Source organism: Hippopotamus amphibius, chromosome 15, assembly GCF_030028045.1.
Source record: "Hippopotamus amphibius kiboko isolate mHipAmp2 chromosome 15, mHipAmp2.hap2, whole genome shotgun sequence".
Classification (NCBI taxonomy): domain Eukaryota; kingdom Metazoa; phylum Chordata; class Mammalia; order Artiodactyla; family Hippopotamidae; genus Hippopotamus; species Hippopotamus amphibius.
The window spans coordinates 5114646-5140780 of NC_080200.1; the positions used below are offsets into that span (position 1 = coordinate 5114646).

General features: G+C 47.8%; 1 protein-coding gene across 1 annotated transcript in view; it reads right to left on the reverse strand.

Annotated features, from left to right (window-relative positions):
* Nucleotides 1-4714: 4714 nt before the first annotated feature.
* The window catches only part of C3 (complement C3), a 30865-nt gene continuing 9444 nt past the window's right edge, over nucleotides 4715-26135 (reverse strand). The window contains exons 18-41 of the mRNA XM_057709285.1: nucleotides 24728-24839; nucleotides 24366-24451; nucleotides 21335-21477; nucleotides 21032-21244; nucleotides 18266-18332; nucleotides 18082-18168; nucleotides 17132-17335; nucleotides 16561-16636; nucleotides 16122-16281; nucleotides 14990-15088; nucleotides 12355-12511; nucleotides 10789-10952; nucleotides 9533-9691; nucleotides 9325-9384; nucleotides 9112-9202; nucleotides 8940-8991; nucleotides 7112-7199; nucleotides 6907-6993; nucleotides 6398-6503; nucleotides 6060-6149; nucleotides 5810-5893; nucleotides 5210-5293; nucleotides 4987-5122; nucleotides 4715-4904 (exon numbers count right to left, since the gene is read on the reverse strand). Coding sequence (XP_057565268.1) covers nucleotides 4763-4904; nucleotides 4987-5122; nucleotides 5210-5293; nucleotides 5810-5893; nucleotides 6060-6149; nucleotides 6398-6503; nucleotides 6907-6993; nucleotides 7112-7199; nucleotides 8940-8991; nucleotides 9112-9202; nucleotides 9325-9384; nucleotides 9533-9691; nucleotides 10789-10952; nucleotides 12355-12511; nucleotides 14990-15088; nucleotides 16122-16281; nucleotides 16561-16636; nucleotides 17132-17335; nucleotides 18082-18168; nucleotides 18266-18332; nucleotides 21032-21244; nucleotides 21335-21477; nucleotides 24366-24451; nucleotides 24728-24839 — 2747 coding nt within the window. The 3' untranslated portion in view covers nucleotides 4715-4762. The remainder of the gene's footprint in view (nucleotides 4905-4986; nucleotides 5123-5209; nucleotides 5294-5809; nucleotides 5894-6059; nucleotides 6150-6397; nucleotides 6504-6906; nucleotides 6994-7111; nucleotides 7200-8939; nucleotides 8992-9111; nucleotides 9203-9324; nucleotides 9385-9532; nucleotides 9692-10788; nucleotides 10953-12354; nucleotides 12512-14989; nucleotides 15089-16121; nucleotides 16282-16560; nucleotides 16637-17131; nucleotides 17336-18081; nucleotides 18169-18265; nucleotides 18333-21031; nucleotides 21245-21334; nucleotides 21478-24365; nucleotides 24452-24727; nucleotides 24840-26135) is intronic.

Sequence of the window (26135 nt, forward strand, 5' to 3'; positions counted from 1 at the left end):
GATCTTGGGACTTTCCCTGGCAGTCCGGTGGTTAAGACACGCCCCCCTGCTCCCCCCCTCCCCGCCACGCCCCCCAAATGCAGGGGGGCTGGGGTTCCAATCCTGGTTAGGGAACTAGATCCCACATGCCCGGCACTAAAGATTCCACTTGCAGCGATTAGGACCCTGCGCAGCCAAATACATACATACACACACATACATACGTACTTAAAAAATTACACTGCTAATTTCTTAAAAAAAAAAAAAAAAAGAATAAATAGATCTTTTCCCTTTATCGGTCCCTTGGGCACAGCAGGTCCCGAACCCCTTGCTCTAGAATGTTGCATCAAGAATGTTGCATCCCTTGCCTTAGAGGACTGGGGCAGGGAGGGTGGGGGGGACTCGAGGAGGGGGGGAGTCAAGGAAGGGAGGGAATACGGGGATATGTGTATAAAAATAGTTGATTGAACTTGGTGTACCCCCAAAAAAATAAATAAATTAAAAAAAAAAAAAAAAGAATGTTGCATCCCAAACATCTTAACACAACATTGTAAATCAACTATACTTCAGTTAAAAACAAACAGGCAGGACTTCCTAGGTGGCGCTTTGGATAAGAATCCGCCTGCCAATGCAGGGGATATGGATTCGAGCCCTGCTCCAGGAAGATCCCACATTCCGTGGAGGAACTAAGCCCCTGCGCTACAACTACCGAGCCTGCGCTCTAGAGCCTGTGAACCACAACTATTGAAGCCCACGTGTCTGGAGCCTGTGCTCCACAACAAGGGGAACCCCGTGCACCACAATGAAGAGTAGCCCCGCCCCCCACCCCCACCTCGCCACAACTGGAGAAAGCCCACGTGTAGCAACGAAGACCCAACGCAGCCAATAAATAAATAATTTATCAAACAGGCAAACAAGCAAAAAAAAATTTTTTTTAATTATAAAACAAAAACCAAACAACAAAAAGAAAGAATTCCAAACATCAAAATAAAAAATAATAAGAGGAAATCCCCATCCTATGACTCTAGTCCCTTGGGTGCATGGGGGCTGACTACCTTTTGTGAACAGGAAGATGAAATTACTACAAAATAGGGAGAAAACTGTCTGTGATAGACAACCAGGAGCAGAGGATCAAGGACAGTACAGGCTTCCCTGCAGAGAAGCCCCATGCATCTGAATTGCATCCAGAGTGGGCGAGTTGGTTGTGAGTTCAGTAATACCCTCTGATGATGCAAAAAAAAAAAAAAAAAAAGGTTTTGTTTCCCAAGCTGTTTGTCCTCAAATATCTTTTCTCAGTTTCTGATCCTCAGCTATTTTATTGAGTGGAAAGTCTTGAACTGAAAGGGATCAAGAAGAATGATGTATTGACTTCTGTCTCAAGAAACACTTTTTATGGTGACTTGTCAGATTGTCTATGAACAAATCCACTTTTTTGAACATTGATAAAGTCTTCCTTTCTTCGTGTGATATTTTATATAAGAACATTTCAGGTGTGTTATTCGATGTGACTGATTGTAACAAATCCTATTAGATGTGTATCAACTAGTTACATGTTATATTCATAGCCTTTGAAGAATCATCAACTTTTGGTTTAAAAGGCGGCCTATTTTGAGCCTTTGGATAGGTACATTCCTGTTTTGGTGACCAAAAAACCTTGAAAACTGTCCCAAACAGAAAAATAATGGCTATCAGAAATATGTTTTGGGACTTCCCTGGTGGCACAGTCATTAAGAACCTGCCTGCCAATGCATGGGACACGGATTCCATCCCTGCTCCAGGAGAATCCCACATGCCGTGGAGCAACTATGCCCGTGTGCCAAAACTACTGAGCCTGTGCTCTAGAGCCCACAAGCCACAGTTATTGAGCCCGTGTGCCACAACTACAGAAGCCTGTGCATGTAGAGCCCATGCTCCACAACAAGAGAAGCCACTGCAATGAGAAGCCCGAACACCGCAAGGAAGGGTAGCCCCCACTCAATGCAACTAGAGAAAGCCCACGCATATCAATGAAAACCCAACACAGCCAATAAATAAATAAATAAATAAATAAATAAATAAATAAAAATGTTTTGTTTCAGTGTGAGTTACTGTTACTGCATTTATTTATTGTAAAGGTGTACACAGCGTTCAGTGCAGTTTTTAATAAAAAGTAAAAAAATTAAAAAAAACCAAACCCAAACCTTCAGAGCAATGTTTAAACAGGTGTTTGACCAAACAACTGGTCACCATAGCCTAGCAAAACGGACGCATAAACGGAACCAACCCTCTAAATGACTTTGCTGGTGGCCCCATCGCAGGCAGGCTTCCCACGTTACCCTGTTCTCCTTTCCCTTTTGGACACCTTCGCTGTCTGAAATCAACTCCATGTTATATTCAGAATGTAAGACACCATCTGTGCTTTTCACAGCCTAGAAACATAGATGCTAAAAAAAAGCAAAAAACAACAGAACAAAACAAAACAAAAACACCCCACACATTAAAGAAATGAAGAAAATGAATTCCAAGGCAGAGGTAGGGGAAATGAGCAAGAAAAGAAATGAGAAATTACACATAAAGGAGGGCAGGGGGCCTGGCAGATGACAGCTGAGACGCTTAGTGAGTGATGGGGATCTCTGAGTCTCTCCTTGACGGGGGCTGGGGGTAGTGAGAGTGGGCTATGAGTCAATTTCTGCCACATTCCCCTGGAGTTGGGAGATGAGGGTTTCCAGGACCCAGGGTCTTAGGGGAAGGGGGCTATGCAGGGGTGACTTGCAGGTTCAGGGTGGTTTTCCCCTGATGACCTTACCCAGAGTCGGAGCCTAGATCCCACCTGCAACGGTCCTCAAGGGGCCACAGTTTCAGTTTGAAGAGACACTTGGGGCCCCTTGAGAGCCAGTGGTCCCACTTATCTGTGGTGCTGTCATAGCTTGTGTTTCTGGTGAGGCAGTGACCACAATAGCCCACGCACTCCTTTCTTAGTCGCTGAGATGAGTCATATCTCTGGCTTGGTCCCTCAGGGCTCCAGCCGGAAATGTCACCTGCCTGACCTTTACTGCCCTCTCCTGGCCCAGCTGCCTCACACAGTCCTACCAGTCTGCTTAGGCCCGTCTACAAAGGGCGGGGGAGGACGCAAATAGGATGCAGGTGAGACAGGAAGTGGCGTGGAGTGAAAGTGAGCTGTGGATGAGAGCCATTGGGATGCAGATGAGAACAGGTGAGGATGGCACTAGTAAAGGATGCAGGTGAGCATGAGGGTGAGAAGGCAGAGGAGGACGGGAGGATTCTGATGCTGGAGAAGACACAGGAAAAGATGCAGGAGAAGGTGCAAGCAAGAAGGCAGGTATTGACCATTTATCTTCTGACTTTTCACAGTGTATTACTTGTACTATTTCTTCTGGCATTTACTCAAACCATATGTGCTAAGTTTTAATGACTAATGCTGAAAAATCTCCCCCACTGCTCAAAGTTGTTCACTCACTAAAACATTTTAAATTCCACCAATCAGGGATTTGTTTAGGAAAATAAGTGAACTTTTAAAAATTCACAGTACTCCTCAAGGATTTCCCTGGTGGTGCAGTGGTTAAGAATCCTTCTGCCAATGCAGGGGACACGGGTTCGACCCCTGCTCCGGGAAGATTCCACATGCCGAGGAGCAACTAAGCATGTGAGCCACAACTACTGTGCCTGCGTGCCACAACTACTGAAGCCTGTACGCCTAGAGCCCGTGCTCCACAACAAGAGAAGCCACAATGAGACGCCTGTGAACCACAACAAAGAGTGGCCTCCACTTGCCGCAACTAGAGAAAGCCCGCTCTCAGCGACAAAGACCCAACACAGACAAAAATAAATAAGTAATAAATTTATATAAAAAACACAAAACTCCTCAAAACGATAAGCCTGCCATTATATTCACTTAATAAGACTCTTTCCTTCTCTACCAAACTATGACACGTGATCTGAGTAAATATGATATCTGATAAGAAAGGAATGGAAATTTTGCACAACTTCAAGGACTAGGCATCCAGTCTCTTTATAGGGAGTAAGCAGGACATGGAAGGTTTAGAATCTCTTCTTAATTTAGCTGGAAAAGGTTCTTCACTTTTAAGGGCTCATGTATTGAATAAATATGTAGGTGAGGATGTAGGTAAGGATGCTGGTATGAAAACAGGAAGAGATCCAGAGAAGAATGTAAAGATGCAGGTCCTCACCCCTATGAGGATACAGAGAAAACACAGGTGAGCATGCAAGTGGAAAGACAGGTGAGAGTATAGGTAAGAATGTTTGTAAAGATACAGGTAAGTTTACAGATAATGATGTAGGTGTGGGAAGCAGGTGAAGATGCAGAAAATGCAGGTGAGTGTGCAGGTTGAGTGTGCAGGTGAGAGAGCAGGTAAAGATTCAGAGCAGATCCTGGTAAGAGTTCAGGTGAGGATGCAATAAGGAGGCAGTTAAGGAAGGTGGTGAGAACTCAGGTGAAGAGGCAGTGAGCTGCTGGTGAGGATGCAGCTGAGGATGCTAATGAAAACTCAGGTACAGATGGAGCAGAGATGCAGGTGAGATGCAGGGGAAGATGCAGGTGCTCTTCTGGCTAGGTGCAGGTGAGGCAGGCACATATGCTATAGGTGCATAAGCCCTTGAACTTGCAAGTGAACTACAGGAGGTAAAGTTCCTATAGGATGGAGCTGAGCGTCAGGTGAGGCGGGGGGGATCACAGCTGCCTCTCTCCCCCTCTCAAAGACCTGCAGACTTTGGGAGATGTGTGAAATAGAACTGGAGCTTTATTGGGTGGACAATGGGGGTGGGATTAGTTGGGACAGCCAAAGACGACCATGTTCTCGGTGAAGTTGGCCAGGTCCTGGCACTGCTTCTGGTTCTCCTCATCTTGGCATTCGTCAGCATCAGGCCACAGCTCCACCCAGGTGTCCTTCCCAATGATGTAGCTGATGCTGGGGGAAGAGAGACCGGTCAGGAGGGGGAAGGGAAGGGTGGGAGGAGGCGGCCGTGCTCAGGCGCAGGGCAGGCACTCACTTAGGTTTCTCTCCCCACAGGTCAGAGGAGATGCCCCACACGATGTACTGCGCCCCCTCCTTCAGTTTGAGAGCTTCTCTGCACTTGATGTGGCTGATAAACCTGCGCTGCTGTTCAACTTGCACCTCATCAGAGCCTGGAGGGGAGGGAGAGGGCAGCTGAGCTGGGGGGAGGGACGGTCGGGGGGAGGGGGAGGCAGAAAGACTGCAGACACAGGGCTAACCTGACTTGATGATCTGCTCGATGACCATAATGTAGTCGTCAAAGTCATCTGACAGCTCCTTCTTGAGAAGTCTGGTCTTGTACACTGTGGGGGGTAGGGAAAGAGGACAGCATGGGTCCTGGGCAAGGTTGTCCGTGGGCGCCCTCACCTGGGTCCTCTCAAGCAGATACATGCAGGATCACAGCCAGGCACGCTCAAGCCCCCGCCCGCCCCCCTACCGCAGTAACACACCCAGCCACACTCACAGCCATGCACACAATCACAGCCGTTCACAGCGACAGTCACAGGCACAACGACAGCTACCCCTACCCACTGAGACCCACAAGCACCGTCTCGGACACCTGCGGCTCCCCACAACACAGCCACGCCCACAACCACATCGCTCACTACCACTTGTCTCACACGCACTCACATAGACATCCCACTCATGACCACGGCTCCCCGCTCAATCAGAGCCCCTCAGGACACATCACACACACACACACACACACACACACCAGTCACCCACAACCACAGCCACATGCAGCCATGACCACACCTGCCGTCACACTGCCGCTCACACACAACCACGCATGTGCGTGCCCCCACCCCTCCACTCACCGTAATCCACGCCCGGCTCGCAGGCCCTGTCCAGACGGTCCTCCAGGGTGACCTCGTCCTCCGTGTGATGCATGAAGCAGTTCTCTGCGGAGGACACGGTCTAAGTCCCGCTTCTCGTTCAGGACCCACCGCCCCTGGGTATATGCCCAGCCCCGGACCCGGCCCTCTTGGGTCACCCCGCCACGGGAGGTGACCATGGGAGCAGGGGGCCAGGGGGCGTGGCCACCCCTCCTGACGCGTGCGCACTCACCCTCAGCACAGCGGCACGTATCTTTGTGGCAGAGTTTGTCCAGCATCCCGTCTTCCTTCTCTGGGTGGTAGAACTGGGTGCAAACTTCATCTGTAGACAGAGGTGATGGGGAGGGGTCAGAGGGCTAGGGCCTCCACCCCGGAGACACACCCGGGGGGCTCAGTTTCCCAACTCCAGTCCATCAGACCTGCTGACACCAGGTCCCCAACCCTGGAAGCCTCAGACCCCTAATTCCCATATCTCTGGGACACCCAGACTCCTAACTCCCAGATCCCCAGGACCCCCAGACTCTTAAATCCCAGATCCCTGGGACCCCAGGCCCTAAGACAGCTGCTTACCCAAGTTGTAATAGGAATACACCTTGACTGCCCCAGGCTGTATGAGCCCCACATTAAAGTACTGATGAAGTTTGAAGGATAGACAGTCCTCCTGGGTGTGTGAGACCTGGGAAGAAGGAGGAGGTTGGTCAGGGGGGCGACATGGGAGGATGCCCAGCATGGGGTCCTGGGGTTGGAGCAGTGGTGGAGAAACTGAGGGATCAAGGAGGGATATGGGTGGGGAAGATGGGGGAGGGTGGGCAGGAATCTTTGCCAAAAGATGAATGAGCAGTTCATCAAATCCATTTTTTTTTTCTCCATAGCTCACAGCTAAATTACACTTCTCAGCATGTTTTCAGTTCCATGTGGCCATGTGATTGAGTTCTGGCCAAGGACTGGCCTTCCTTCCTCCCACACCCAGCAGCCCAGACCCCATCTGCCCTAGGCTGGGGCTGGCCTGACCCGGAGACAAGGCCAGTGGAGAAGGAAAGCCAGCCAGATAGGGCTCAAGATCCCAATGGAAGCCTTACCTTGTCCAGGTAGATGATGAGGGTGTTCTTGGTGGCATCTTTGTTCAGCTCATACTTAGAGATGTATCTGTCGACACCAGTGCTCAGCTGGGGAAGAGTGGGGCTTGTGAAAATCCCTTCTGCATCCCCTTCCCTCCCTCCAGCTTCTTCCAGACCCTGGGCTCCTTCCCGTGGATCCCAGCCTCAGAGCCCAAGACCCTCTTACCAGTTTGAGGTCATCAATATCAGGAGAGAAGCCAGTCATCATGGATATATCCAGGATTGACATAGTGGCGTCCTGGTCTCCCAGGTACCTGCATGGGGCAGGGGGAGAGGGGTTGAGCCCCAGGGTGGGGTCAGTGCCTGGACAACGGGGTCATATCAAGGACTGAGGCCTCTGGTTCCCACATAGCAGCGTAGAGGGAGGTTCGATTTTAGGAAACATCTCCCCAAGGGGAATGCAGGAAAAGTCGCATAATGATCAAGGTGATTAACTGCTCATGTGCTGGAGCCCAACTGCCTGGGTTCAAATCCCAGCTCTCTGTAACATTTGTTGAGTTACTTAAGCTCTGCCTGCCTCCGTTCTAGAGAATGAAGATAAGAATGTGGGCAGGTCTCACTTTGCATGATTTGGTTACCATGGTCTGGTTCAATGCCACCAGTCCCCCAGCACCATGGTTCAGATTTCAGTACCACGGTATGCTAATCATGAGTAATTGCCTAAAGTACAGCTCTTGTTGCTAGCTCTTCACTTCACCAGTCACTACGTGAATAACAGATGCACCTCACAACCAGTGACCAACCACATGGCTTCTTTCAGAATCTGTTGGTGATGGGTCACTGATCATCCGTTGTTCAGTTCACACACAGCAAAGCATGTAGTTGTGTTACTCATTTATCTCATAGGGAAAAACCCGTGTGACATTTTACAAAAATGATAATTGAAAGAGGAAATTGGCCGGACTTCCTAGGTGGCGCAGTGGGTAAGAATCCGCCTGCCAATGCAGGGGACACGGGTTCGATCCCTGCCGCAGGAAGATACCACATGCTGCAGAGCAGCTAAGCCCGTGAGCCACAACTATTGAGCCTGCACTCTAGAGCCCGTGAGCCACAACCATTGAGCCCATGTGCCACAACTACTGAAGCCCACATGCCTAGATCTCGTGCTCTGCAGCAACAGAGGCCACCAAAATGAGAGGCCCGCACACCACGATGAAGAGTACTCCCTGCTTGCCACAACTAGAGAAAGCCCACGTGCAGCAACGAAGACCCAACACAGCCAATAAAATAAATAAATAAATAAATTTATAAAAAAAAAAGAGGGAATTGGCCAACAAAGATGAAAGTGCAGCCGTGAAATGAGTGATAACACTGGAAGTAAAATTTGAGTAGAACATAAATGGAGTTAGAGAAAAAACAGCAGACCATGGGGAGGTTGACCTTGCTCCCATTTGCGAGACTAGCTATGTGGCCGGAGGAACTTAGTGAGGCAAACTTATCAACATAAATGAGGAAAGTGGTTTTGACAAAAAGGACGTAAATGTCCCAGAGGCAGTGACACCAGCAAAAACCATCACGTTAAAGGGTCTCTTGAATATCTGACAGCATTGAAAGCTCAATGGGTGAAATGTTGGAAGCTGACCCAAACTTAGAAGGGAACATGATGATTTACTATGGCATGAAAAGATGCTTGCTTTATCTCATAAGTTATACAAAGAGAAGAAAGGAGACACTGTCCCAACCAGGGCTTTGGATAAGTGTTTTACAAAGAGAAAAAAAAACCCAACCATTTGTTGTCTCAAGGTTCTAATGTTTTAAGTTACAGTGTACTCAACAAATACTCATCTTACTATACTTTCATTTCTCTAGACCTTTGGAACTGGCAGTATTAGAGTTTTTGATCCTGTGATTAAAATGCTGTCTACCTCCTTTCAGGTATTTAGCACAGGACTAGATGCACAGTACACTCTCAGAAAGCATTAAGCATCACAGTTATTATTTTTAGGAAGTCTTGCTAGAGATAGAAGGATGGCCAAGATGAACCCATCTCTTACTTGGTACAGATGTCAAGGGTCATGGAGGCTTTGGCGTCTTGAGGCTTCTTGACTAGAAACACAGAAGACAGAAGGATGGGAAGAAGGGTTCCTGGGTTCTGATCCAAGAGGGAGGCAGAGGTTAGAATGTGGGTGGGGGAAGGGTGACAGATAGGGTCTATACTCTTTTTACCTGGTTCGGGGGCTGGACTTATGGAAACCTGGAGGTTGAACTTTTTGCAGGTGACTTTGCCTTTGAGCTTGGCATGGTACACGGTCACCACCTGGTGAGATGGGAGGGGAGACGAGATGTCAGCCCACTTGACTTGGGAAGGAGAGGATGCCTCTGGGGCAGAGAAGCCTAGAGAAGGTGGTGGGTCAAGAAGGTATGGGTCCTGTTCCTTACCGACAAGGTGCCCTGTCCTTTTCCTTGAGCTGTTACTATGAAATCCTCATTTTCCTTGGTCTGTGGGGAGTGGGGAGAGAGAAGAGAGAGTATTGGGAACCAAGCCTTCCCCTGGCTCTGATGGTCATCTGCCCTCCCTCCTGCCTCCTGGCAAACTCTGGCTGGCATGGAGGGTGAAAGCAATGAGGGTTTGGCCAGGTGGCTATACCTCTTCTGAGCGCAGCAGGCTAGCAGAGTCCCAGAGGATGCGATGCTTGACCGAAGAGCTGCGGCTGGGCAGGTGGATGGCCACATCCAGGTTCAGCTCCTTGTGATCAGGGACATCCTTCTGGTATTGGGCCAAGGCTTGGAACACCATGAAAGTGGCCTGTTGCACATGACAGAGAAAAAGGGTGGATCTGGGCGACTTAAAAAAGTTAGAACCTACTGAGGGATGATGAGACTCAGATCAGACCTGGGGCACTGAGGCTGTGACCTAGAATCCAAGAGAGAGGATAAGAATATGACTGGGGGTTGTTGGATACTGAGGACATGTCCTAGAACTCTCTGAGTGACAGAGGTTCAGACCAGCACTTGGAGACACTGGGAACATACCTAGAATCCACCAGAAAGTACAGATGTAAGACTGAAAGTCTAGCCACACTGGGAAGGCGGCCTGGACCCATCCAGAGGAGAGAGTCTAAGACAAGAGTTTTGAGGCGCTGAGATATGTCTAGAACTCACTCATGAAAAAAGAAAGAAATTGGAATCTGGGAATACTGAGCATCTGGTCTTCTGATCTTGGACCCAAAATTGACACTGAGAATGTGATTGAGAGCCCACCAGAAAGAAAAAGGGTTAAACTGGAGCCTGAGGTGGCTGGAGTTTGAGGTTACTGAACCCATGGTCTAGAACCCATTAGGGACTAGAATAACTGAGAACCTGGTCTAGAACTCACAGTAAGATGTGGTAACACTGAGCGCCTGTTGGAACTGAGAACATGGCCTAGAACCCACCAGTGAGAGAGAGAGGCTTGGATAATGGCCTAGAATCATTGAGAACCTGGTCTAGAACCCCCAGTGAGACAGGGTAACATTGGAGGCCTGGTAAAATGAACATGATCTAGAACCCACCAGTGAGGCAGGATAAGATGGGGAACCTGGTGGAAGTGGGAACATGGTCTAGAACCCACCAGGGGGCGGGGAGACTCACACCTGCACCTGGCCCCTGAGAACACGATATAGATACCAGGAGGGAAAGGGAGGCTCAGAACACAGCCTGGGGCATCCAGAATGTAGTCTAGAATCCACAGATGGGTTTGCAATTAAAAAAAAAAAAAAAAAAGATTTCTCAACTTCATTCCAATCACCCTGGCTCACGGGACAGAAGCACTGCCTCTCTTGGTCTCAGTGTCTTCTCCAGAAGGCTAATGGGAGGCCAGAAGAGGTTGGGATGCAGGTGTCTGGGGGGTGTGGGGCTACTTGCCTGCGTGGAGCCGTAACCACCTCCGTAGTATCTCTGCTCATTGAGCCAGCGCACGACAGGAGGCACAGTGTCAAAGTCTTTGAGCGTCAGCAGAGCCAAGAGGGCGTAGGACGTGGCCTCCACGTTGTAGAGCTTCTGGCCACGCTCCTCCCAGCGGTTCTTTTCTGCAGGGAGAACCCCCACCCCCAACACTCACTGCTCTGTCCAGCCTGTAGATAGCTCAGAGAAAGCTCAGAAAGAAAGACTCATACTAGACCTCTTGGCATTCAGGTGTCCTGGCCCACATGCAAGGGCCTCAATCTGCTGGCTCCTGTCTCATTCTCTTCCCTGATCAACCTTCACTCCTCCATCTGAGTTCTGAACTGCAGCCCCACTACAGGAGATTCCCTAAACTTGCCATGCTCATTCTTACCTCTGCATATTCTGTTCCATTGACTTGGAGCACCTTTTCTCCACCTACTCCTGGTTAACTCTTACCCACCGTACACAATTCAGCTTCAGTGGCACCCCAAGACTGGGTGAGGCCCTTCTTCCTCCTGTCTCTCAAAGCATCCTATGCATCTCCCATCCCAGCACTATGATGTTCTACAGTAACTCATTTCTTTCTTCAACTCAAGTGTGAGGCCATGATGACAGGGGCTGTGCTGTATTCACTGTGGTATCCCAAGTGCCCAAGAAAGTAACAGTGGCAGAGACTGTCATTAAGAACCATACCCTCCTCTTCCTGGACACACAGTTGGACTACATCTCCCAGATGCCTTTGCAGGTAGGTATGGCCACGTGACTGAGCTCTGGCCAATAGAATGTGCATGGCAATGATGGGGCCTCTTCCATGTCTGGTCCATTTCCCTTGCACAGTCTTCCTATTTCCCCTTCAGCTTCGATGGGATGGGTTCTGAGGCCCCAGAGTGGCAGAGCCATGAAAAGATAAAGGCCTGGATCCCTGCATCACTGAATGGAGGAGAGCTGTCCACCAACAACAAACTTTTGTTGTGTTAAACCACTTTAGTATCTGTTACATTATGTTACTATAGATATGTTATTATCAGTGAGTGCAGACATGATACAGTGTCATCACTGTGCTAAATTCCCTATGGCATTATCTTAGCGAATCCTAATTGCCCTTGAGATAATGATATTATTAACAATATTAAAGGCAATAATGCTATCAGTGATAGAGCTCTTACTGTGTGCTAGACCCTCTTCTACTTGCATTACTCCCTTAATTTTCACAACCACCCTGTGACATAGGTATCATTTTAGGATGAGGAAACTAAGGTCCAGAGAGGTTAAGTGACTGGTACAAGGTCAGACAGTGAGAAAGTGGCAGAGTGGGACTTCAATTTAGATCTGTCTGATGTCAGAGCCCATGTTCTTAATGATGTCTCACTGCCATGTCATAGCAAGTGCTCAACACACAACATTCAACATGGTTGAATGAACTGTGCAATGAACCGTCTTACAATGAGAACTTTTCACACCATAGAGCCATCCGTCCCAGCTCAAGAGGGCCACCTTCAAACCCCAGCCGTGCATCCCTCTTTACCCCTCCAGGCGGTCCCTCACCTGTGGCTTTGCTCAGAAATGCATCGAGGAGGGCATCCTCCAGCTTGCCCGACAGAGCCAGGGCATAGGCAGCAAGGGCCACAGTATATGGTCTTCGCAACTCTCTGTAGTGCTCTTTAAGGAAGTCTCCTGCCTTATTGATGCTGGGCTCCAGGCTCTATGAGAAAGAGGAATGGGTACTCTGGTTAGGTGGGTGTTGCTGCCACAGAGAACTGGTAAGGATCACACAAGCATCACTTCCTGGGCACCAGGTGGTTTCTGTCCTTGGGACCTGTCTTGGCTCTGTCTATTCCCATTGTGAGTTGCTTTGTTGCTGAGTACCTACTATTACTATGTGCCGGGGTGGGGCGGAATCAATATACCCAGTGGTGTGCTAGTAAATGTTTAACAACCAGCTCTCCAGTGGAGGCACAGGATTGGCGGGGGAGGGGTGCTAGTTTATAGATTGCCAATTACTGTGGTGCTGTGGTGTAAAAACTTCCACCGTGGTCAATTTCAAGCTACCAATGTGATGTCCCTGAACATGGAGTGGGGAAGAGATACCCCCTAATTGGCCCTCATGAGCCAGTATGAGGCAGATGGAGCACACCAAGCGAACACCTCTTACACAGTCATTAGCATCATCATGTAGCTGCTCATTTAATCTCATAAAATCCTATGAGACAGGTATTATTTTCATCATCCTACTGCACAGATGAAAATACTGTGACCCCGTAAGTTGGAAGTTGGGGGAACACAGGATTTGAAGTGTTTGCGGATCCCCATGGTGTTAATACTATCATGGCTGATTTCAACCTACCAATGTGGCATCACTGACTATAGATTTGGGAAGAGGTGGGCAGTACCACAACATTACATAGTATTTCCACCATACGGATATTGATACAATAGACATAAATAACCTCAAGAGAATAATGATAGAAGGTGGCAAAATAGTTAAGAAGTGATACATTTTAAGTGTTTATTACCTGTGTTATTAGTGTTTAGTGTTTGCAGTTTAACTGTAAGTTTATATAATTTAATTTTTAACAGTGATTGTGTTTAACAACCAGCTTGCAAATTCCTGGAAATTTAACAACTGGCTTTCACAAGCTGGGTAGCATCCTGTTGATTTAAAATGCCAACAGTCTGGTTCCACAGCTAACCCATACTTCATTATAATGTAGCTGTGTTGTAGTAGAAAATGTTATGTTGTAGTGGAAACAATCCTTTTGCCTGCTCAGCTATCCCTCCTACATCTATCCTTGACTGTAATGAGAACACCTCCTCCCTTTCATTCACATAGCCACAGTGGAAGCAGCCATATTTGCCCACTAAGACCTACATCCTGGTCTCCACTGATTGGCCCAGGGGTGATGACCTGACCCAGGCTGAACCAATCAGAATCCTTCACTGGGAATCTGCGCGCTCTAGCCTCTGTCTGACTATCTCCCCAGGGAAGACAGTCATGTTCTGCCAGGCAGGCTGGGTGGCAGGGAAAGTTGAATTATTGGGAAGGGAATGAAAGACATGGGAGAACATGAAGAACAAATCATCCTGGCAGAGTCCCTGAAGCTACTTTCATCTTTGAACTCAGTGAATTCTTAGATCCCTAAAATACACTTCCCATGTATTTTTGCACAGTCTAGGTCACATGTATGACAACTAGGACACACTGTGTGACATCTAGGACAACTCAGAGAGTCCTAAAAAAGTTACAAAGATTATTATACCCATTTTACAGATGAACACACTGAGGCCCAGCAAGAGGAAGTGCCTGAGAATCAGGATTTGAGGTCAGTTCTGTCTGACTCCACAGTCCTAGTGCTCCTTTCTATTATACTTTCTCTCAAATCTTCCAAGGTTGGAACCAGGAAGGCCTGGGTCCCTCTTGGGCATTAAAGGTAACAGCCCCCTCCCCACCATCTCTTTTCTGGGGTCCTGAGGAGGGAGAAGCAGCTGGCTGAAGGGGAGATCCTGAGGTTCCCCACTAGGGAAACTAAAAGTCAAACAACCCACTCTCAAAACCCCAGGGCAAAGCAGGTGGCAGGATTACAGATTCTCAGGAGCCTGTCTTTTTAAGCTTCTCTGCTTCAGAACCAAAACTAGAGGAAAGGGGGACAGCAACTTGCCAATATTTTTAATCCTTTTCTTTTTGGGGTCATGGACCCCTTTGAAAATCTCCTGAAACATCCCTCAGACTAAGGTAATAATCTTGAGGATTCCGCCCCCCCTCCCCCCACCTTAGCTCTGTGTCCTGAGTTTTCTTTAGAGAAGAAGCAAGGATACAGATGTCAGAGTGCTGTGGAAAGCAAGCTGTAGGGGCTTTTGTCGAAACTCGCTACAACTCTCTGACGACGGTCAAGTAAGCAGAAAGGACCCGATCTTTGATTTCTCTGTGCCTCAGTTTTCTCTTCTGTAAACTGGGGATAATAAGAGTAGCCTACCTCTTGGGCTGTTACAAGGATTACGGAACTTAAACTTGTCACACTCTTAGGTGAGTTAACAGCCAGATAAATGTTAGATACTGTTATAGCCACTGTGGTGGCTGTTACCGCACAAGGAGGGCTAATGGCCCAAAAGCAACACCTCACCTTCCCGGGTGGATGTATCCTGGGTGGGGAGGGGAAGGAGAGAGAGGACAGGGGATACTTACGTTGACCTGTGCATCGCAAATCTCTTTAGCCTCGTGCAGTGCGATGAGAACGAAGGCTGTGAGGGACACATCTTTCTCCTCAGGATTCTTGAAGCCACCCTAGAGGAGAAGCAGGAAACAAGGATAGGGTCACCAGTGTGTCCCCATATGCCGACCAACCCCCCTGTAGGATCAGTGGGTCAAGGCAGGGCTGGGTCCCTCCCCAGTATCTCCCCAGGAGAGCCAAGCTCTTTGGTATTCATTCATTCATTCATTCATTCATTCATTCTGCAAATGTTGCTGGTGCTATAGATGAGATGTTGGGTGAAAACCAGACTCCAGCCCCAGCCCTCATGGAAATTCCTGTCTGGTAGGGGAGACAGACAGGGACCAACCAGCTCATCAACAAGTATATAATTCCAAACTGATGAGTGCTGCACAGGAGAAGTGGATGTGGCATTGAGAATGGACAGTGGGAGTGTGACTCAGTCGTGGAAAAGTGTCCCTGAGGGATGACAGCTGGAACCACCATCTGAACAGTGAGTAGGAGTCAACTCTCAAAGAGGGCAGGGGTTAGCATGCCAGAAAATAGGAACAGCATATGCAAAGGCCCTGTGGCTGAATAGAGCAAGGCTCCTAGCAGTGCAGATGGAGTGTGGAGAGAAGGGCGTAAGACCGTGAGGCCGGAACCCTGAAACATCAGGCTATGGCATCAGTTCTTGAACTCAAGCACACCTGATGGTGCTGGTGCTGGGGTGTGTGTGTTAAAACTCAGGTTTCTAGGCGTTGCCCCTCAAGTTTCTGATTCGGTGCATCTGGAGCCCAGCCTAAGAACTGCTGACATTTTGTGTTTCTAACAAGTTTGCAGGTAGTGCTGATGCTGCTGGCCTGGGGACCACACTTTTAGGACCACAGCTCTTAGGAGTTCTGTGTTTAAGAGCAACAGAAAGCCAGGGGACTTTCATCTTGCACCGGATCCTGTACGTCTCTGGTTTTTGTAAGGGAGGCGTGACACTCTCAGCTCCCTTCTTTCCCTGTCCCCGCACACAGTGAATTGGGCAGAGGGTGGATGGCGGAGTCTTTCTCCAGTACATCCTGTGACGCTCAGGATGTGCCTCTCTCCCCCAGCCTGCCCCGAATCCCTGACTCTTACAATCATTTCTTTGTGTATCACGGGCCCATCCTCCTGGAAGACTCCATCCGGCTTCTGCTTCTCCAGGATCAACCATTTGACGGCCCCGCAGAGGACCTGGGAATCGATGGCGATGAGGTTGGCGGCCAGCGAGAAGACCTTGACCACGTAGGCGGTCAGCCTGGAGGGTGGGTACAGAGTGTGAGCCAGTTGGCTCTGAGATCCGGAGACGGGCATCCCAGCCAACCAACGAGCAAAGAGGGGCAGGGCCTGGCCTTGAGGGCCAGAGTTCCCCTCCCAAAGCTCAGGACCCTGCGTTGCATGCAGGTTACTCAGCGGGCTGGTACCTTGACTCTGGGTGGAGACCCGCCTAGACCACCCCAGGGCGGGATCCGGGACCTGCTCAGGGAGGTGCAAGGCTGAGGGGCTGAGGATGGGCAAGTTGATCGTGGAGACTCACCAGGTGCTGGATGGCCTGTTCAGGAAGGCGGCGAAGGCCGAGTTGGGTTGTCTGAAGGCCAGCTGCTGGGTGTACCCTGCAGGGAAGAGAGAAGGATCACCAAAGCCTGAGTGGAGGGGGTGGCTGGTGTGGGTAGGCCAGGGAGACGAGGTGCTTAGAAAGAGGATAAAGATTCTGTGAGGGGCGGGACAGGGGTCCAGAAAGAGATGGGCTGTGGGCAGAGGACGGGCCTGTGGGCGGGAGGGGAGCTTACAGTGGGGAGGGACTCAGAAAAGGTAGGAGGATGGAAGAGAAGAAGGGGAAGGAGCTCTCGGAGGAGGGAGGTTAAGCAAGGGGCCTCAGCGGGGGAGGGAGCTCAGAGAGGGGCTCAGAGAGGGGCGAGGGGGCGGTCTCAGAGGAGCGGCGGAACCTCAAGAGGGGCAGGGTCTCAGGATCAGAGGGGACTCAGAGGGGCGGGGTCAAGGGTGGAGAGGGCTCAGGGGGGCGGGTCTCCGGGGTGGAGGGGGCTCCGAGCTCCGAGGGGCGAGGGTCCGGGGCGGAGGGGGCTCAGAGGGGCGGGTGGGGTGCGCACCCTTCTTGATGAGCTCCAAGGCCTCCTGCCGCTTCTCCAGGCCGAACTTCTCCCACTGCTCCGTGCTGTCCAGGTAGTGCACGGCAATGACCGTGGGCGTCATCCCGATCATGTTCTGCTCCCCACAGCCCGAGGGGGTTTGGATGAGGTGCTTCAGCCGCTCCCCGTTGATGGCGTCCTCTGCCATCTGGGCCACTGGGGTCCCTGCAGGCAGGCGGGAGGATGGCACTCAAGTCTGGGGCTGCCCCCAGCATTTCCAGGCTCTGACCAGCCAAGGCCCAAGCGGTCAGGGACAGCTGGGGGCATGTGAATGACGGAGATGCTGCAAGGCTGAGTGGCTGCAGGGGGCTCTGCATTTGTGGGGGGTGGGAGTGGGCTTGCGCTTCACAGGGGAACTCCGGTCCCCAGGTCCTCTGGTTACACCAGTGGTAAAACAATTCCAGTAACAACAATCATGAATACTTTTTTTGTGCTTAATGCTTTTTGCCAGGCTCTGTTCTAAGAGAATATCACATAGTATCTCATTTAATCCTCCCAACAACCCTTAGACATCGATACTAGTATTCACCCCTCTCACATGAGGAAACCAAGGGTCTCCTCCCCAAACCTTACAGCTCTCAAGTTCCAAGGTGCCTTTCCAGCTCCATCTTGTCCCTTCTTGCCCCAATTCTCCATCCAGGAAATTAAATCCAGAATTTTTGCTCTTGAACTATACTGCTTCTCATTTAAGCTTCTTTATCAGCAAAAGCTATTTGCTGAACTAGGTACTGCCTGGAGCCTTCTATAAAGCAAATCAAGGAGGGGTTCTAGCTGAAGACGAGGTGGGAGGCACAGTGATTAAACATTCCAGGGATTAGATGGAACTGGGCTCCCTTATGACAGATCATGCCCCCCCCCCCCCCCCGAGCACCGTTCTGGGTTCCCTGGGGTTGGGGCCAAGGGCATCTCACCTTGCAGGAGGATCTTGGTTTCCGACTCTGTGTCTGGGACCTGGTCGCTGAGATCTACAGCTTTGACTTCCTCTCGCTGCACTCCATCTGCAGGGCGAGTGGGAGACACGGATGGCACCAGCCCCCTCGCGTCCCTTCCTGCATCACCACTCAGGCCTCACCCCCTCTGCCCCGGCTGACTCACTTTCACCCAAACGTTCTGGTTCCAGTGTGCGAACGACCACAGTTTTGTTGACTCTCATTCCTTCTGGCTGGACAGTGACGGGGGCAGGGGGAGTCGCGTGAATAAAAGGACAGACAGACAGACAGACAGCTGGTCAGTGGGGCACTGTTCTGGGAATTACTGTAGCATAAGGCATGATGGCCTCCACCTGATCTTAGCTGTGTGACTGGAAGTCAGTTACTTAACCCGTCTGTGCCTCAGCTTCCTTCCTATAAGGAGGTAATACAAACATCTACCTCATGCCCACTGTTGTGCAAATTAATAATAAAATTATAAATCAGTAAAGAAATAACAGGAATTTTAGAAATCCTCCTATGTGCCTAGAAGATTGCTTTCCTGGGGTTAATTCATTTAATCTTCACAGTGGGGTGGGTACTGCTATTATTACTCCCACTTTAAAGATGTGGGAACTGGGGTACAGACAGGTGAAGTAACTTGCCCAAGGTCACACAGTGAGTAGAACAGAATTTGGGCTTAAACCTGGTAATCTGGCTCCAGAGTCTGTTTTTAACCCAAATGCCTCTCAATGGGCTAAAGAAAATAAAAACAAAAATTAAAAATAAAACAATTTAAAAGTGAAATAAAATTTTAAAATAAATAAATAAGAACAAATAATAAAGAAAAGAGAAAAAAAATAAATGAAAGAATGTATATAAGTACTAACACAGTACCTGGCACATAATAAGTGCTCAACTACAAGAGGGGCTATCTTCATTAGAATCAAAGGCCCAACATGAACTCTTGTGTGTCTACAGATACACCTCCATGGTGGACAGTGGCTGTTTTTGCCTTTCCAAAACCCATTCTCCTTTTGCCTGACAGTAATTCCCAGATTTTCCTTTGCAGACTGAGTTTCCTCCAATGGTGTACTGGTAAATATGTAACATCCAGCTTTCCAGGAAGAAAAGCTCCTGAACTGTAGTGCTGCCAATTTCCTTAGTGTAAATATCCCCACCATGATGGATTTCAAGCTACCAGCATCAATGAGTACAGAATTGGGAAGTGGTGGGTGCACTGGTTCTAGGGAGCTGGGCTCCAATACGTACTGGATTTCTTCCCACAAGTGCCCAAGTACAGCCATATTGAAATTCAAGGCAAAAGGAAAAACATGTGCCCCTCTATATATATATAACTCCTTTCATGTATTTTTTAATGGTTAATTTTATTACAGAACATTAAGGTAGTTGGAAAAAAATAGGAGTTTGCTTCCATTAAAGCCAGGAAAGAAAAATTATAATAAATTCTGGCTTACGTATAAATAAAACATTTCAATGTAAAATCTCACTGTCAATTTTAATACATTTAATTTTCAATGTTTCAATATTTTTTCAACTACTGTAACATGTTGGGGAAAAAATAAGCATGAAAAAAAATATGCAGGCACATCTATGGGCAACTCAATTTTCTTTGGCTTCAGGCTCCAATATGGCTTGTCTTGATGCTGTCAGATCCTATCTCTATTTAAAATTTTGATATTTTGTTCATTGCAGGGGTTTTTGGCATTAATTTTGATTCCTTAAATTATTGCATTAAGGGGGACTTCCCTGGTGGCCCAGTGGTTAAGATTCTGCGCTTCCAATGCAGGGGGCGTGGGTTCAATCTCTGGTTAGGGAATTAAGATCCCCCACATGCCTTGTGGTGTGGTAGAAAACAAACAAACAAACCAAAAAAATTGCATTAAAATATTTTTGATCTCATTCATGATCTCATGCTTTGCTTTAAATCATTAATGAAAGATAAAATCCTTTTATTTTGATTGATGATTTTATCTATTATATTTGAAATATATAATACTGAAAATGTTCCACACCATAGGAAGTAGTGACAGAAATATAACTGTGGGGCTTTCTAGGTGGTGCAGTGGTTGAGAATACGCCTGCCAATGCAGAGGACATGGGTTCTATCCCTGCTCCAGGAAGATCCCACATGTCGCGGAGTAACTAAGCCGGTGTGCCACAACTATTGAGCCCATGTGCTGCAACTACTGAAGCCCATGTGCCTAGAGCCCGTGCTCCACAACAAGAGAAGCCACGGCAATGAGGAGCCCGCGCACCACAACGAAGAGTAGCCCCCACTCACCACAACTAAAAAGAAAGCCAGCACACAGCAAAAAAGACCCAACACAGCCCATAAAATAAATAAATAAGTAAATTTATAAAAAAAAAGAAATATAACTGTGAATGCATATTTTAAGGGTAAGAATCATAGGTAGAAATAGAAGCATCCTATGTTCTTGCATTGTATATCATTCCTTTGTAACATTTGTTCTGTGAAATATGTTTTCCCAAGATTTTTATTTTTTAATTTTATTTATTTATTTGGCCGCACCGTGTGGCTTATGGAATCTTAGTTCCCTGATCAGGGATCAGACCTGGGGCCACAGCAGTGAAAGTGCTGAATTCCAATCACTGGACCGCCAGGGAATTCCTGCCAAGATTTTAAAAGTCAAAAGAAAACTCCTATGCTGAAATGTGTTACAAAATGTCACATTCGATATTAAAATATATTTTAATGAAAAAATATTATTGCTCTGTTTGAGCTTTTGGGTGTCCCTTATAATTTTGTGCCCAAGGAGAATGCCTCACTTGCCTCACCCTAATCCTGGCCCTGCTTTCCAAACTTCCTGAATTTCCAAAGGTGCTCCTGGGTCTCCAACCAGTGAGATACACAGGGAGAACAGGAGCCTTTCCTGAAGGACAAGGGGCAGCAGGTACCCCAAGGACTCACCACGACCTTCAGAGTCTTCTTGACACCATCACTGATGAAGCGGTTGTAGACAGCAGCCTTGACCTCCACCTCATGGAGGCCGATCTTCAGGGGCACGAGGACGTAAGGCACGGGCACTGAGGACCTGGGTGGGATGACTAGGGTCTGCTGGTGGCGCTTCTTGGCGGTGGCCAGGCTGCAGAAGGCTGGATTGTAGAGCAATTCCACCCTCACCTGCCGGGAGAGAGTATCAAGTCAGGGGAATGTATCATGGACCTTCCCTCTCTAAGCCCCCATTATGCTTCTGTTGCACCAGGGGCCCACCTTGAGCTCTTCTGCCTCCCGGTAGTTGTAGAGGATGGCTCGGATCTCCACTTGCTCATTGCGCACAACAGAGTAGGGTAGACGCAGGTCGATGAAGAAATCCTGCATCACTGTGACCTCATAGGGGTCAGCCACGCAGATCCCTGCCCGGGTGGAAACAGAACATGAAGTGTCAGGGGCGGGGGGAGGGGTGGGCAAGGTGGACTGGATCCAAGTTCAGGTCCAAGTTCTTGCCCCTACCAATGTCTCAGTGCTTACCCCTGACCAGGGGAGCTGTCCCAAGGTCAGCCTGTCTTTGCAGAAGCCCATAGACGAAACATCGTTAATGGTGGTGACTTACGGATGGTGGTGGTGGCTGGGAGTTGCCATGAGTTAATACTTCCCAATTTTCTTTGTAATTTTACTCATAGATAGATGGGTAGGAGGGAAGAAGGCAAGCATAACTGAAGGGTTTATGTGTGTGCTCTCCGAAACGGTGGCCCCACGCGGTCCCTGGGCAGTTGAAATGTGGCTAGCTCCAGTGAGAACTGGATTCCTACTTTTATTTCCTTTTAATTAACTCAGATTTAAACTTAAAAACCAATGCTCACGGTGAATATAATAAAAACCGCTGAATTGTACACTTCCGAAGGGTGACTTTCATAGTATGTGAATTATATCTCAATTTAAAAAAAGATGCTTCGGGGACTTCCTAGGTGGCGCAGTGGTTAAGAATCCACCTGCCAACGCAGATCACATGGGTTCGATCCCTGCTCCAGGAAGATCCCACATGCCGTGCAACAACTAAGCCCTTGAGCCACAACTATTGAGCCTGTGTGCTGCAGCTACTGAAGCTCATGTGCCTAGACCCTGTGCTCCAGAATGAGAGGAGCCCAACCTAAAAACTATGGGGATTCTGGCCCCCCCTCCCCAGGGGACATTTGGTAATATCTGGGGACATTTTGGATGTCACAATTAGGGAGATGTGTTGCTACAGGAGTCTAGCAGGTGGAGGCTGTGAAGACACTCAACATCTTATATTGCACAGACAGTCCCCTGCCACAAAATATGACCCAGCCCAGGCTGACATCAGTGATGAGATTGCGAAATGCTGGTGCAGGGAAGAACTTTTCCAACATTCATGTCCATACACATCTCCCAGGGATCATGTAATAAAATGCACTTTCTGAGACTTCCCTGGTGGTCCAGTGGGTAAGACTCCACGCTTCCAATGCAGGGGGCCCAGGTTTCATCTCTGGTTGGGGAACTAGATCCTACATGCATGCTGTAGCTGAGTCCGCATGCCGCAACTAAGAAACCCCCATGCTGCAACTAAGAAGCCCCCATGCTGCAACTAAGAAGTCTGCATGCTGAAACTAAAGGTCCCACATGCCACAACTAAGACCCACCCAGTGCCGCCTAAATAAATAAATAAATAAATAAATAAATAAATAATTTTTAAAAAAGTGCACATTGTGACTGAGCAGGTTAGGAATGACTGAGATTCTGAATATCTAGCAAACTCCTTGGTAAAGCTACTTTACCAGATTGCAACTGGTCCAGGGATAGGCTTTAAGGGGCAAGAATCTAACCGTGGTGTTCAACTCTTTTTTTTTTTTCAAGCTGCAGGAACTTTTTTTAGGTAAAGGAAACGTCACCCAGAACCTCAATACACGGAAATGTACAACAGGCAAATATGAAGATGCTCTGATTTGAAACAGGGATGGGGGCCCCACACTAGAACTGTGCTGAATGGAGTGTCAAGCAGAAAGAAAACGATGTGCCCTGTGTATATGATTTAATCTGCCATCATCACTTGTTCAAGAGAAATTACCAGAAAAGTGTGATTCCTTCCATTAAAAAAGCAAGATAAGCAAAGAAGCAGATTTTGAAAATCTTGAAGCCAGGGAAGTAAAGTGATAATAAAGTATAATTTATGATCAATTACAACTCAGCAGACTTATACTAGAGTCTATTAAATTCTGAGTTTGGTACAAATAAAATACACTTAATGTTGTTAATTTTAATACACCTATTTTTTAATGTTTTAGTGTTTTCAATAGTTTTTCAACTACTTTAATGCTCTGGGAAAAAATAATTAACCTTTAAAATATACATAAAACATGCATATGGGACACATCTTTCCTTTTGCCTCAGACTCCAGTATGGCTTGGCACGGTGATGGCCTATATTTAAAATCTGGATATTTTGTACATCATGGATTTTTTTTTGCATTCATTTTGATTTAAAAAAAACTATTACGTGAAAATATGATTTACCTTGAGGACTGAGTTTTTTGGCACGCACTTAATTTTGCATTCAGTCAGTGCCTCATTCTCCTTGCCCCACCCCCCAGACCTGCTATAAATCATCCACATTTGGCTAGGGTTTGTCAGGGTCTCATACCCAGCCTTTGGTGGTGGTGGAGTGGGGGTGGTAAGCATATACCCTTTCTGTTGTGTTTCACAATCTAACCACCAATGTTTCAATCTCTCATTTCATCCTGTTTCCTCTTCTGTTTTTTTCTCCATTGCTTTACCCACTATCATGGCAACATCACCCCTGCAAAGTTTTTGTTGTTGCAAATTATTCTGTATGATACTATGATGGTTCATATATGTCATTATACCTTTGTCCTAACCCACAGAATATACACCAAGAGCGAACCCTAATATCAGCTAAGACCTTGCAGTGATAATGATGCATCCATGTATCCACTGATTGTTACAAATCAATGTTGTTACAAATGCACCACGCTGGTGGGGGATGTTGATGGTGAGGGAGACTGTGTGTGTGTGTGGTGAGGAAAGGCATATGTGGGAAATCTCTGCATTGTCCTTTCAACTTTGCTCTGAACTAAAACTGCACTAAAAGTAAACTCTATTTACAAAAAGCACAATGTCATTCACACTCTACACTCTAATGCCTCTCCAGTAACCAGGGGAAAGTGTCAGCCACCAGGAAACAAAAGATCTGTCAGGATTGAATAAGAAAATGCCCACGGGGTCTGGAGTTCCGGCTTCCTGAGGACTGGGCTACCATTGTCTCTCACCTTTCTTGTCCGACAGGCTCACAGCCAGAATCTCCCAAGTGGTGATGGAGTCTTTCAAAAACACGTTCATGAGCTTCGTGGAGATTCTGGATTGGGGGAGGGGGGGAGCATTAGAAGATATCTAGCAGGGAGGAGGGGGGGAGCTGGTAGGAAAGAGCCCCAAGGGACAGGCTTGGAGGGGGACTAGAGGTGGGCACGTCTAGGTAGCCTCAGCTCTTGATTTTTCTAGGCTAGGTTGTGTGACTCCACCATGATTCCAGAAAAGAGGGGGGACTGAAGTGCATGCAAACTCAGTGTCCAGTCTGGGCTGATGATAGGGGCTGGTCTGGGGGTGGGTTGCAGTGGGATGCTCCCAGACGTACCCATTTTTGTCTGCGACTTTAAGGTCCTCAACAATGGTCCACAGCCAGCTCTCGGGGAACTGGCTTCGGGAAATGATGTCCTCCTCTGGGATGATTTCATCATCCAGGTCACCTGTGGGGGGTGGGGGTTAAAGCAGATCCACGTTCCCCACTGTCCCTTTTTAGATATTTATCTCTATAATCCCCTGGAGGGATTCCTAGCAGTGACACACTTAGGGTCACATGATCACTTCCAGGGACCCTAGGCACATTTACCTCTGGGGGCGCCTTCCTCCATAAAAGAATATTAGAAATCATATTTTACAACTCTGTTGGTATAAAGGTGAAAATAAGCCAGACTGGATGGGACTGATTTTTTCCCCCTTTTCTGATTTTTAAGAGCGTGAAAACATTTGCACGAATGAGCCTCTAAAAGCATCATCGGCCCCTAAGCATCATGCCTGCTGTGTCTGATGGTTAAGTCCATCCTGAAAGCAACAGGGTGAGTTAAGAGATTCCTCAGAATTGATGGAGATTGCTGAAGAGATGGTGGCCTTTAAAAGCAAGCTTGACACCACCAGTAAGTAAGCGAAGCTGGGCTGGCTGGGCTTTCCTCAAAAAATGATGAACAGATTTTAATTTGGCTCTGGGTTTGCCTAATGACAAAGTAGATGGAATTCCATAGATGCCCAAATCCACCCATACTCTGAAATAATCCATCAAAGTGCCTTTGAGGTACTAACTTTTAATCAACCCTCTGTCTCACCCCCAGTTGGCTAAAGAAATGACACAATGCTGAAAAACAAACCCATGTGTGTGTAAATCATACCCCAGTAAATCAGAAGTTTTGTCTAATTTCCTCTTTGCGAAAGAAAAGTCTTGGGTCACTGGTGCAGGGTGCAGAGAGCAGCAGGCCTAGTTATTGTAATTTGCAAAGAGATTGAAGGTAGAATTCTTTGCTCATATGTGTTGGGAATCTTTGTGTCTTTGGGGGTGGAGGGTTAGAGGAGTTGCTAGCTTTCCAGATAAAGGAATTTAGAAATATTTGACCACTTTGGCAATGGCTGCCTTTGAGAGGTGCCTGCAAATATTCAGTATCGACAAAGCCCATCCTGGCAGAAAAGTCCTTCTCTAATGAAGATGTATTAAAAGATCTTTTAAAAAAGGAGGGATCAGGCCATGCTGGGCTCCTCCGCCTCTTAGCAGATGGCAATAGGGAGTCTTGTTGGTTCTGTAATGCCACTTTGTGCTGGAGACCATTCTGGTTTTGCTTAAAATGGGCTTTTAAGGTAATTTTCTCTCGGCTTTGCTTAAGATTTACTTGGCCTGAGATGTAAAGTTTCAAGTGTGTGCAACCAGAACTAAATAAAAGAATGAATGAACATTGATTAGGCATAAGTTAGGCTCCTCTCTTTGGAAGGCAGCATGA